Source organism: Somniosus microcephalus, chromosome 2 (assembly GCF_052327205.1).
Source record: "Somniosus microcephalus isolate GS21.2 chromosome 2, FLI_Smic_1.0, whole genome shotgun sequence".
NCBI lineage: Eukaryota > Metazoa > Chordata > Chondrichthyes > Squaliformes > Somniosidae > Somniosus > Somniosus microcephalus.
In genome coordinates this window covers 2,406,238-2,420,026 of record NC_140988.1, presented here as the reverse complement: position 1 = coordinate 2,420,026, position 13,789 = coordinate 2,406,238, and the positions used below count along the sequence as shown (strand labels likewise).

Here is a 13,789-nt window from a genome sequence, read left to right as displayed (position 1 = left end):
GATGAACATCGGGAAGACTTAAATCATTGTTTTCCCCCCCCCCCCGCCCACAAAAAAAAACTCCACACCCTTGACTCCATATCTCCATTCCCTCGCTCCTTGCTCAGGCTGATCGCACCCAAGATGTTTTGTTTCACCCAGAGTTGAGTTTCCAATTGAATATACTATTCACTATCAAGAACACTCAATCCCAGTTGTGAAACATTGATTGCCGAGGCTCCTACCTTATCTATACTGCTGCCAAAACTGTAATCCACACAATTGTCACCTCCAATGCCTACCTTGCTAGCCTGCCGACCGCCCCCCCTTTATAAACTCCAAGTTGTCCAAAAAACCTCATCCTCATTTACAAATCCCTCTATGGCTTCACCCCAAACTACCTCTGCAACCTTCCAACGGCAAATTCAGTGGGAGGGGGGATTGTGGGTTGTAAGCTGAAAGAGGTAACAAAGATAGGGAGGGGCGAGGCCCTTTAAACGGGAGGATGAGAATTTTAATTTGGAGACAGTGGGGGACCGGGAGGCAATGAAGATCAGCAAGCAAAGAGGTGATCGGGACCTGGCTGGGGATTGGACACGGGCAGCAGAGTTTTGGATGAGCTAAAGTTTACAGAGGGTGGAGGTTGGGAGACGGGCCAGGATAGCTCGCGTTTGGTGTTGGTTGAGGGAAGAACATTGGCCAGGACACTGGGATAACTCTCTGCTCTTCCAATAGTGCCATGGGATCTTTTACATTCATCTCAACAAATATATTGACGTTCCTCTAACATCTCATCTTAAAGACTGCATCTCCGACAATCCAGTACTGCCCTGAAGTGTTAGCCCAGATTATGTAACACAGCACATATTCTGTATCGAATCATGGCCTGTGAGCACATAGACCTTGTGGTAAACCACGTTCACTATCGTTAGCACTGTTCACCACTGTTCGTTATAACTGTATCACTGACCACTATTGTATCACGGTACGAGGTCGCCTCTTGCCACACTGCTATACCTGGGATGACCACTGCCGACTCCGCCTTGGCTCCACCCACCAGGCCAGGTATAAAGGTGAGCGACTGGCTGGTATTCCTCCTGCTTGGATCGGATCACCCACGAGAGTGGGCTGTTATTTAGTCAATAAAAACCTTTAGTCACCTTCGTAACTCTTCGCCTTTTATTGGAGGAATTGATAGGTATATCAATTTTATTGACTAAATTTAATGATGTCCGACAACGAGTCACAACCGGCGGAGGAGCCACCAGCGCAGCTCCCAGGAGCACAGCCACACCAGCCAGCTTGGCTGCGAGCCCTCAGACCGCCGTACCTGGACCTGAACCCACGAGCAGCAAACTCAGCCGCAGACTTTAAACACTGGCTGGTCTGCTTCGAATCATACCTGAGAGAATCCAGCGTCCCTCAGGCATCCAAACTAAGTGTCCTGCAGGCACAACTGAGCCCGAGAGTATACACTCTCATCGAGGACATGACTACCTACGAGACCGCCATCAACCTGCTGAAACAGAAGTACCGGACCCCGGTAAACTACATGTACGCTAGGCACCTCCTAAGATCACGGCCGCAACAGCCAGGAGAATCAGTAGCCGAATTCTCACAGGCGCTATATGCACTCGCCAGGAACTGTGACTTTAAATCGGTGTCGGCAGCCGAAAATACTGAAGATAATATCCGCGACGCATTCCTGAAAGGCCTACGGTCCGAGTACTCACGGCAAAGACTGCTGGAAGCTAAAGACCTCAGCATGGAAAAAGCTGAAGCCCTCGCTATCTCCCTGGAAGTGGCCCACCAAGATCAGGAAGCATTCACCAGGTACACCTAGAGAGAGGTATTGCAGCAAGCAGGACCACCAGCTACAACCCCAGAGGTAACGGTCAGGTGGAAAGAGAGAACGCGACGGTATGGAAGGCCGTCCTCTTAGCCTTAAAGTCTAAGGGCCTCCCAACCTCCCGCTGGCAAGAAGTCCTCCCGACAGCGCTGCACTCCATCCGGTCATTACTTTGCACGGCCACTAACACCACCCCCCATGAACGAATGTTCGTTTTCCCCAGGAAGTCGACTACGGGAACCACTCTACCAACCTGGCTGACCGCCCCGGGGCCGGTCTGGCTGCGGAAACACGTGAGGACCCATAAAACGGACCCCCTGGTCGAGAGGGTGAACCTCCTGCACGCCAACCCCCAGTACGCCTACGTGGCGTACCCAGACGGGCGGGAGGACACTGTCTCCCTACGAGACCTCGCACCCTCAGCCGATCCGGAAACACCACCCCCCCCAACCTCAGTCCAGGTAGACGGCATGCCGGAACCCCACGAGCCCTCGCCGACCACGCAAACACCAGCATCAACACCGGATAAGGCACCAGCACCGGATAAGGCAACACCACCGCTGCGGCGATCGGAGAGGCTTACGAAGCCTCCGGACAGACTGACCTACCAGAATTGGTAGTACACTTCACCCCGCCGGACTTAATTCTAAACAAGGGGTGAATGTGGTAAACCACGTTCACTATCGTTAGCACTGTTCACCACTGTTCGTTATAACTGTATCACTGACCACTATTGTATCACGGTACGAGGTCGCCTCTTGCCACACTGCTATACCTGGGATGACCACTGCCGACTCCGCCTTGGCTCCACCCACCAGGCCAGGTATAAAGGTGAGCGACTGGCTGGTATTCCTCCTGCTTGGATCGGATCACCCACGAGAGTGGGCTGTTATTTAGTCAATAAAAACCTTTAGTCACCTTCGTAACTCTTCGCCTTTTATTGGAGGAATTGATAGGTATATCAGACCTCTTGAACACTTGCAGCCCTCATTCCTAGCATCATTGCTATCAGTGTTCTCTGAATTCCCTTTAATACATCAAGATATGGTGAAAGTAAGACCCAGAATAGCACACAAATAGTCCAAATGTGGCCCCATCTGTGATTTATATAAAGTTAGAATAACTTGTTTTCATTTATAATCAAATGCACTCACAATGTATCATTCTATTTCATACATTTCTTAATACTTCCTAGACGTTTTCAGTGAATGATTAATAATCACACCCTTATTCTAAGTCAGATGTTAGTTCTTCATTGCTTAGACAAACTTTAACAAAGGATTCAACTGATTAAAGAGCCAGCCTCCAATGTGCTGATAGTAATCTGTTACACTACCTTGCCATCAACCCATCCGACCCCAGCAAGAAAAGCCATGACAATTGTACAGAGTCCTCCAGAGCCAGGGAAACCAAAGACTCCGGTAGCAAAAATAGCAAAGACAGCCAGACCCAGCAGGAGGTAGGAACGCTTCAGCACTAGATCTTCCTGCAATGAAGAAGATGATTACATTACATACTTGCTTTATTTTAGAGCACAGATAAACAATGATACATGTATTGTTACTATAGAACCAATAAGTGAAGAGTTGCTGTCAAACTAATGATTTAATTGTTTATAATAGCAAAATACTGCGGATGCTAGAAATCTGAAATAACAGAAAATGCTGGAAAAACTCAGCAGGCCAGGCAGCATCCGTGGAGAGAGAAACAGAGTTAACGCTTCAGAACTGGAAAAAGCTGGAAATGTAACAGATATTAAACAGGTGCAGAGACAGGAGGGGGGTTTAGGAGAGGAGGAAGGAATTGAAGGAACATACTGTGCTTTTCTAAGAGGCAGGAAAGATAAAATGTTGCAAATGGGAATGGCAAAATAATACAGCATGAAAAATGGGGGCAGGGGTTATAGTTTGAAATTGTTGAACGAGGCCAGAAGGCTTTAAAGTGCCTAATCGAAAAATGAGGTGCTGTTCCTTGAGCTTACGTTAAGCTACATTGGAACAATGTAATAGGCCGAGGACAGAGAGATCAGAGTAGGAGTGAAGCGGTGAATTAAAGTGACAGGCGACCGGAAGCTCGGGGTCACCCTTACGGACTGAACAGAGGTGTTCCGCAAAGCGGGCGTCCAATCTGCGTTTGGTCTCCCCAATGTAGAGGAGACCACATCGTGAGCAGCGAATACAGTATGCTAGATTGCAAGAAGTACAAGTAAATCGCTGTTTCACCTGGAAGGGGTGTTTGGGGCCCTGAACAGTGGGAAGGGAGGAGGCAAAAGGGCAGGTGTTGCATCTCCTGCGCTTGCACGGGAAGGTGCCAGGTGAAGGGGAAGGGCTGTTAGGGGTGATTGAGGACTGGATCAGGGTGTCGCGGAGGGAGCGGTCCCTTCGGAATGCTGAAAGGGGAGGTGAGGGGACGATGCGTTTGGTGGTGGGATCACGTTGGAGGTGGTGGAGGATGATCCGTTGAATGTGGAGGCTGGTGGGGTGAAAGGTGAGGACAAGGGGAACCCCATCATGGTTCTGGGAGGGAGGGGAAGGGGTGAGAGCAGAAGTGCGGGAAATGGAACGGACACGGTCAAGGGCCGTGTCAACCACAGTAGAGGGGAATCCTCGGTTGAGGAAAAAGGAAGACATGTCGGAAGCACTGGTATGGAAGGTGGCATCGTCAGAACAGACGCGGCGGAGATGGAGAAACTGGGAGAATGGAATAGAGTCCTTACAGGAAGCGGGGTGGGAGGAAGTGTAGTCCAGGTAGCTGTGGGAGTCGGTGGGCTTGTAGTGGATATTTGTCGAAAACCGATTGCCAGAAATGGAGACGGAGAAGACAAGGAAGGGAAGGGAAGAGTTGGAGATGGACCATGTGAAGGTGAGGGAAGGGTGGAAATTGGAAGTAAAGTGAATGAACTCATCAAGTTCAGGGCGAGAGCAGGAGATGGCACTGATAGTCATCGATGTACCGGAAAAAGAGGTGAGGGAGGGGACCTGAGTAGGACTGGAACAAAGAATGTTCCACATATCCCATGAAAAGGCAGGCATAGCTAGGGCCCATGCAGGTTCCCATAGCAACACCTTTAATTGTTTACCTGTGTTCTGCGCTGGGAGTTTTACAGATGTTTAAATTCAGCAGTACCCCAGCACTTATTTGGGGATCCTAAATCTTTACTGTTGATAACCTCTGGACTTGGATAAGTGCGATTTATGCCTATGGAGAAGTGATGTGCACTCTATATTGGGCAAATAGAAGTTCCACATGTGTGGATTTCTCATTTTCTTGTTTGGGAGACTCAAATATGGTGTTGGGGGGGGGGGGGGGGTGGTTCTGTGTGTTTCAGACATTTGGCTGACCAAAAAAAACCGTTTGTCAGCCTCTCCATTACAGCGACCAGCTTTTAAGATTCTGTTTGCTACATTGAATAAGATTGGAATCACTCCATTTAGGCCACTATACCTTAATGGACAACCTTGCTATCCTTCTTTGAAGTTTATCTCTACTCTCCCTAGTATGGTGTCACCATAATTAAGAAAATTACTGTGACCATTTCCAACAGTATTTACTTTTATGCTTTCAGATTTTACTCAAACCCCAAGTTTAGATAACAGAGTTGTAATTTACTCATTGCTAGCTGTTATTTTCTAATGTGTTTGAATCGGTCAATATGCAAATTATTTCTTGATGAGCTGTTTATAATATCATAATTACTAACAATTTGGTATGAAGATCAATGATATGAAGCATACTAGCCATTATTATCCTCACTGATGGTTGCTGTCAGCACAAAGAGGCCATTAGTTACACCACTTGGCTAAGTTTCCAGTACATATTAAAAAAATGTGGCATGTATTCCCCACGGTAATCACAGTAATTTCAAGACACTAATCTAATCTCAAGCCTCAGGTGGTGGTTAAAAACCATTCAAGTTTTGCTCCTATTGTTTATATCACCTGGGCTCCCAGATTACTGCTTTGTAATGTCACCTAGTTATCTATTATTATTCAATACAAAAATCTCATTGTACTCACCCAATACAAGACAAAAGGGTTTGAACACATATTTACATTAAAAAAATACAAGATAAGGAGCGGATATCAGTAGTTCAAATTATTCCCAAAATAGAAAACCGTGGGATAAAAACAAGTCACAACACCTGGCCACCAGTTTGGATAAAGAGCAAATTAGTTGATATCTAGCACTCTTAATCTCAGGATCCAGAAATGGAACAACCTGCTTGATGTCCAGTTGGCGCTGTAAATTTTACACAACAATTGATGAGGAATAGGAATATGGTTTCATTGAGAAACTGCTCCCTTGGCACACACACGGTGATCTGCTGAACTGGAAATGAGCTTGCATTTAAAGCTTATATCTAGCCAGTGATGGAATGCTATAGCCCTGGTTGGCAGCTTGTAGGAATAGCCCAACTTGTGTCCAAAGCCGAGAATGACCTAGTTCATGCCAGAGTCCCCTCTCATACATCAGGGAAAGGTGGTAGGGCTGATGACTCTTTTGTAAAGTGGAAAAGGAGAGAATCACGAGAGTTGCTGATGCAGAAGCTAGATATCCATGTTTATGTCAGGAACAAGGAAACACTGCCTCGACAATCTCTAGAAATCTAAAATGGATGCATAGAGCATCAGATGTGGTGCTTTAAATATTTCTGTTGGGGACTCTTCAACAGCCTCATTGTCTGGAAATCTGTCTCCTGTATGAAGGCATTCAAATGCAAAGTTGATAATCACTGGCTGAAGCAAGATTGTTGGAGCATATTAACATACAAAAAATGACAGACAGGAGAAGACCTACTGGTCCACCCAGCTCGTCCCATACAATTGTGATGCCTTATACATCACAATACATACACGGCCCACCCCACCTGGAGCCATGTGATCTCCTGGGTGAGGCGAAAAAAGATAAAAACCCAGGCCCATTTGGGAAAAAATATCTTGAACATTCCTCTCCGACCCCCTTTGGCGATCATAATATTCCAGGAGACCACTCTGCCCGTGATCAACATTACAAGATAACCTAGTGATCTAGGCCCCAGCCAGAAACAGGACCAGCTCTCGCTTGAAGGAATTCAGCGAATGAGCGTACATCACACGAGCCAACAACCTGTTCCACAGGTCCACTATTCTCTGGGAAGAGAACCACATCCTAACATCTAACCTAGTTCTACCCTTGCATAGCTTGTAAGAGTAAGGTCCTCCCAAACTAATGAGTTGAAACAACTGATCTATACAAACACAATCTAGTCCCTTCATCTTATAAACCCCGATCAAATCACTCCTAATATCTTCGCTTCTCTGAAGTATAGAGACCCAGCTCTTTGTGCCTATCTGGGTAACTAAGATGCTTTAAACTGGGAATGAATCTAATCTAGTGGGCCGCCTCAGCACCTTTTCCAAGCTTCAATATCACCCACCATGTGAGGAGACTAAAACTGGACACTCTATTCTAACTCAGGCCTAACCAAGGTCTTGTAAAGGACAAAATGGTATGCTTTATTTTATAGTGAATGAATTGTCCTGTAAATGCACCCTATTTGCTTTAGCTACAGATTCATGACATTGGTCATGAACCTTTAGGTACTGATGCACAGATCTCTTTCTCCACTGGCTTTAGTTCTTTTCTCTGAAGCGTGTGCGGATGTTCATCATTCACCCTGCCCACATGCATAACATTGCACTTTGCTAAGTTAAACGCTATTTGCCAGTCATGGGCCCAATCCCCCAACTCATCTGGATCTGCCTATAGTAGTCGAGCATCCTCTACAGTCCTGGCTCTTGAACATATCTTGGTATCATTTGCAAACTTGCAGATCATTCCTCCAACTCCTACATCTGGATCATTAATGAAAATAGTAAATTGCAAAGGTCCCAACACCGATTCCTGCAGGACACCACTGGAGACCAGTCTCCAAGTAGATCCAAATCCATAGATAACCACTTTCTGCCTAAGGGTTATTAGCCAATTCTCAATTCAGTGTAGTCGATTACCATTAATTCCAGAAGATTCTATCTTGTAGAGAAGCCTCTTATGCAGTACTTTATCAAAAGCTTTCTGAAAGTCGAGGTAGACAATGTCCTCATCTACTATCCTAGTGACTTCTTCATAAAATATAATAAAAATGGTAAGTAAGGCACAACCTTCTTTTCCAGAAGCAGTGTTGGGTGTCCCTGAAATGGCCTTCTCTGTCTAAGTAATCATATATTGCATCCCTAATGATTCCCTCAAGCATCTTACCTGATGTCAAGTTTGCAAAAGAAAGTCGTATCTGGGGCTATTCCTGAATGCTGTTAATAAGTGCACCATGTGATGTGGTACTTAGCCACAAAGACTAGCAAGATCCCAGGCTCAATTCATGATCTCTGCTGAGTTAGTTCACCTGAGGCAAGATAACGACGAAGCACTACAAAGGGTCCGTGCCAAGTTAGTGAGGGTAAAATTCAACATGTGTTGCCATTCTTGGAAACAATTCGGTAATCCTTTGCTGTGAAGTGTACTTGCGTGGACAGGCAAGGCTTCATGGAGCCTCCCGCTGTTCAACAGCTGACAAAACACGGACATGAAGAACAGGAACTGTAAGGGCAGTCACCCGCTTGTGAAAAAGTCTTATAGAAACGTGGGGAGGGTGGAGAAACAGATCTTTTCCCCCTTTCAGGCAAAATGCATAAATTAAAATCGAGCAACCATGTGAAATGAGGCTTTTAAAACATTTTGCAAGCAATGCTTTGTTCCCAAAATGTTGACATCATGGAACATTCTCAAAGCAAATTAATGAACATGTACACACGTCTTCTTGAATCCTCAACCTTTGAGAGTTGATCTATCCTCTGAAAGAAAATAACCACTGGCAAGCTGTTTGTGATGCTCTCCAGCTCTCAGGCCCAGGATTGCTGAGAGTCATCAATATTACCACCCTTGGTGGTATAGCCCCATTGGCAGCAACACCAACTTCAGGGGATTACATCAAGCGCACACTTTCCACATCACCTTAAACACAGCTATAATAGATTAGTAAACAATCACTAAAACATTAACAAGGTCACTTATTAGGGGTTAGGCCTGATTAAATTTAAAAAAAATTAATGCAGAAAATTGCAGGTTGTCTTAGTTTAGTCAGTACTACCACCTAATAATTTGGTTAATTGCATTTTAGTCATCATACTTTAATGTTTCAGGTGTATTTAGTTCAGTGCTGACTGGCAATTATGGTAAAAATCACAAACAGATATAGCGCCATACTGCTATAAACGGTAGGCGTATCATACCTTACTGCATACAGGGCAACTCCTGCTTAGGTTCAATGATTTGCCAACACCATGTAATCACACACAACCTTTCTTCAACTTGCTTGTTGACAAAATAGCATTTAAACCACTGTGTGCTGCTGAATCGACTAAGTCAGTAAAAATAGTCAGCAACTGCACAACACGATCACTGATTGATTTTCATTACTCATCCCTGAATAACTATCTCAAGGCACTCTCACGCCACTTGCAGGATCTAATATAGTCCAAAATCTTTTAGCATTTGGGGAAATATATTTTCTTTGGTGTTCACAAGCCATACAACAATACTTAGAGAATCTGATACACCAAGCAGACAATAAGGAGATGAGAAGGCACAAACTGGAAATGGGAAATGGAATGATACATGCACTGAAACAATAATATAAACACATATTATATGTTTAGAGACATAGCGGGCTGGAATTTGCTATAATGAGGCATCTCGCAGTGTTCCCCGTTAGTTAGACTTTTTTTCTGCACCCTTCAACTCAAGAATGTTTTGTTCCGTAACTTGCTGGAAGTGCGAGCTGATAACAGCGTGGCGAGGACAACAGGGCACCTGGGACCTTAGTTAATGGCGGGACCAACAGTCCATCTCCTCAACCAATGAGATTTAAGGACTGAGAAAGAACCAGAGGAATGACGGAGGAGGAGGGAAAATTAAGGTACAGAAAGATAAATAAAGAGAAGGAATGAAAGATTGGATTGAAAGTGGATTAAGTGTGAGAGAAAGAAAGACAGAAGTAAGAAAAAAATGTAAAAATTTTAAATATCTAACAATTGACTACATGTAGGAATCAGATTGAACAATTTAAATTGTTCCCATTCTGGGCCAGAGGTTGATTGGCATTGCATTAACAAATATCACGTCGTTAAAATGGTACTAGCTGTTAATTACGAGTCCTAACTTTCTGTGGCAAGTTTAATGGGCAAATAATGTGCAAATCCAGCAAGTTCTTAAAAATAATGGGGTGATTAAAGGTGACATGACATTTGTACAAAACAAATGGCAGAGCAGTATAAATTGACCAGCAGGTTCTGGTGATTCACAGCTCATGGCTCATCTCTTAATCCCCTGAACTTGCGCATTAATAACGGCGTTTGTTGTTAACACACCATTATTTTTCCAGCAAGATCCGGCCCAACGAACCATGCAATTATAATCTCTCATGATGTGGTACCTACACTGCCTTTGAACATCTTAAGCTAGATCTTAAAGTTGTTCACTTTATTTCCCTAAAATGTATGGCGGATTTGTATTGCTCATGAGGTTGGCTTGGATGAAGGCGGCCAGTTTGATCTGTGATCCTTACCGTCTTCCTGGTACAGCATAGGAATCAGGAAGGCCATGCCATTATCTTGCTTAATTCTAAGAGAAAGCAACTCCATGGAGGGAGGGCTTTAGATTCCTGGGGCACAGGGTCAAGAATGTCACCAAGCGACTGTAGAACACTCTGCGGGGGGAGGGTGAACAGCCAGAGGTCGTGGTCCATATCGGTACCAACGACATAGGTAGAAAGAGGGATGAGGTCTTTCAGGCAGATTTCAGGGAGGTAGGAAAGAAATTAAAAAGCAGGACCTCAAAAGGTAGTAATCTCCGGATTACTCCCGGTGCCACGCGCTAGTGAGTATAGAAATAGGAGGATAGCGCAGATGAATGCCTGGCTGGAGAAATGGTGCAGGAGGGAGGGCTTTAGATTCCTGGGGCACTGGGACCGGTTCTGGGGGAGGTGGGACCTGTATAGGCCGGATGGGTTGCACCTCAACAGGGCCGGAACCAATAGCAAGAACTGTCACAGAAGGGTACTTAGGGAACTTTTCTAACTTTTATTTTTGAAACAAATTTTGTGAGCAGCTAGTTGTTATGGAACTTAGAAGATCTGAAGTTTGTGAATATCTGTCTGGGACTGCAGAGAAAAGAACCGCTGCCTCAGTATTATGGTCTGTGAAGAGTAAACACAACTATATAATGTTTCAGAACAGCTACACTGCAAGTCCTTGCTCTAATTACTTTAAAAGTAATACCGATAAAATAACAGCCGGGTTCCATATCTCGTTTATTTTCAGCAATAATACCTGCATGTCCAATTGTGTTCTCTTTTATTAATATGGTTAACAATGATTGCAATATTCTTATTTTACAATATCTCCAAGAACTGTAAAACCCCAACTGCTTCTCCTTACCTGGTCCCTGCTAGGAAAGTACCGAAGGAACAATCCAATAGCAGCTCCTGCTGCCACCCCAATGAGGACTTCAAGGAATCCCCTGAGTATATTGGAAATCATCGAACCTTCAGAAACAAGTGGCATTTAATTAGTTCAGTTCCAAATGAAATTATACAGAGAAAAACAAAATTAAAAGCAACACCAGCCATACAGTTGGCACTTTTAAGACTATAATACTATGCCTTACCGTATACGTTGTGCAATATAATTTTCTTTAGAACATGTAATCTATAAGCATATACTTTCCTTTTCAGTTGCATTTGGTAAAAAAAATAATGGTTTTGCCAAATATTAATAGAGAAAAGCAGAGAGGAGCCCAAGACCTTAGACTGCCATTTCTCTTTGGATTCCATGGTATTTCAAACATGATATTTTCTCTAAATATTAAATGTGTTAATTTAGTGGAGGGCACTTCTTAATTTTCCCCCCATCTGCTTAAATTAAACTTGGAAATTGTAGTATTCCATGTAAAATGTTATGTTATGTTGACACACAAGTCAATAAGCCAAGGTGTTCTTCAGCTATGTATATTACTTCTGTTTCATCATACTCACAGGCTTAACAACTTTCACTAGTTTCTTTGATGACACTGCATTCACTCAAAAAATAGGTACCGTAAGATTGATTATAATTCTTTGTAACCCTTTGATTTTTCAGCTGTACGGGGGGGTTGGGGGAGGGGAAGGAAGACGAGTGGAAGAGGAAGTGGTAGGGGATTCGATAGTTAGGGGAGCAGACAGACGTTTCAGCGGACGCAGACGTGACTCCAGGATGGTATGTTGCCTCTCTGGTGCCAGGGTCAAGAATGTCACCAAGCGACTGTAGAACACTCTGTGGGGGGAGGGTGAACAGCCAGAGGTCGTGGTCCATATCGGTACCAACGACATAGGTAGAAAGAGGGATGAGGTCTTTCAGGCAGATTTCAGGGAGGTAGGAAAGAGATTAAAAAGCAGGACCTCAAAGGTAGTAATCTCCGGATTACTCCCAGTGCCACGCGCTAGTGAGTATAGAAATAGGAGGATAGCGCAGATGAATGCCTGGCTGGAGAAATGGTGCAGGAGGGAGGGCTTTAGATTCCTGGGGCACTGGGACCGGTTCTGGGGGAGGTGGGACCTGTATAGGCCGGATGGGTTGCACCTCAACAGGGCCGGAACCAATATCCTCACGGGGAGGTTTGCTAGTGCAGTTGGGGAGGGTTTAAACTAATTTGGCAGGGGGATGGGCACCAGGATGTAACATTAAAAAGGGGAAACATAGAAGATAGGAGCAGGAGTAGGCCATTCGGCCCTTCGAGCCTGCTCCGCCATTTAATGAGATCATGGCTGATCATCCAAATTCAGTACCCTGTCCCTGCTTTCTCCCCATATCCCTTGCTCCCTTTAGCTTTAAGAAATGTATCCAACTCCTTCCTGAATATATTTAATGAATTGGCCTCCACTGCCCCCCCCTCCCCAATAACCCCTTGATTATCCATTATTGGGATGCTTTTAGTGTCTTCTACCGTGACAACCGATACTAAATATTTGTTCAGTCTCCGCCATTTCCCTGTTTCCCATTGATAATTCCCCAGTCTCATCCTCCAGGGGACCAACGTTTACTTTAGCTACTCTCTTCCTTTTTATATATCTGTAGAAGCGCTTACTGTCTGTTTTTATATTTCTTGCTAGCTTACTCTCAGAAGCTATCTTCTCTCTATGGGCCCAGAAATTCGGGTCCCAACGCGTGAGTACGGACGGAGTACTCACGCATGGACCCGATGGAAGTGCCGGAATCTTGCATGCACTACGCATGCGCGGGAAACCGGCACTTCCGATCCTCTGAACCAAGGGTCGAATGTGTGCGCGCGGGAGTCTGCGCGTGCGCGTTGAACTTTTTTTTTTAAATACAGGTTTTAACGTGCGGGTAAGTCTGTACATTTTAGAAATGTAAAAAGCAGCCGTAAGGACTTCATTTTCAAAGGTAAGTGGTCAATTATTTAAAATTAAAACATTTTTTCCACAGGTTTTTTACTTTTAAATACTTTAAAGCAAGGTAAGTTTATTTTTAGCCCCATTTTTTTATAAAATTATTTTTTTCAAAAATTTAAATTTTTGTTTAAAATAGTTATTTAATGTCATTTATAGTTTATTTACAAAGTGTGATTTAAAAAAAAATTTATTTGAAGGTAAAGTACAGTTTTACAGCCTCAGCATTTATACGTTTTGACAGGTCTATCTGTCAAGGCTTATGAATGGAGCATTCCCTGCTCCGATTGGCTGCCTGTTGCTCACGTGATCCCAGGGGACGCTTCGCACTAACTACGCCCCTGGGACACGCCAGCATAGCGCGCCGGCCTCTGGGACAGGCCTCGGAGAGGAATTCCACGCAGGCCAAGAGGTCAACTGCTGGCGCGCTAGGTAAGTGTAGGTCGGGGGCTTGCACCCGCGGGAAGCCCCCGACCCAAATTTCT

At 44.6% G+C, this 13,789-nt stretch overlaps 1 protein-coding gene across 6 annotated transcripts in view; it reads right to left on the bottom strand.

The window, feature by feature from the left end:
• The window catches only part of LOC147122487 (sodium/hydrogen exchanger 9B2-like), a 120,244-nt gene that overhangs the window by 9,274 nt on the left and 97,181 nt on the right, over positions 1-13,789 (bottom strand). For all 6 annotated transcript variants that reach the window (XM_086005728.1, XM_086005684.1, XM_086005719.1 and 3 more), the window contains 2 exons: positions 11,299-11,405; positions 3,165-3,314 (listed from right to left, as the gene is read on the bottom strand). In XM_086005728.1, coding sequence (XP_085861854.1) covers positions 3,165-3,314; positions 11,299-11,405 — 257 coding nt within the window. The remainder of the gene's footprint in view (positions 1-3,164; positions 3,315-11,298; positions 11,406-13,789) is intronic.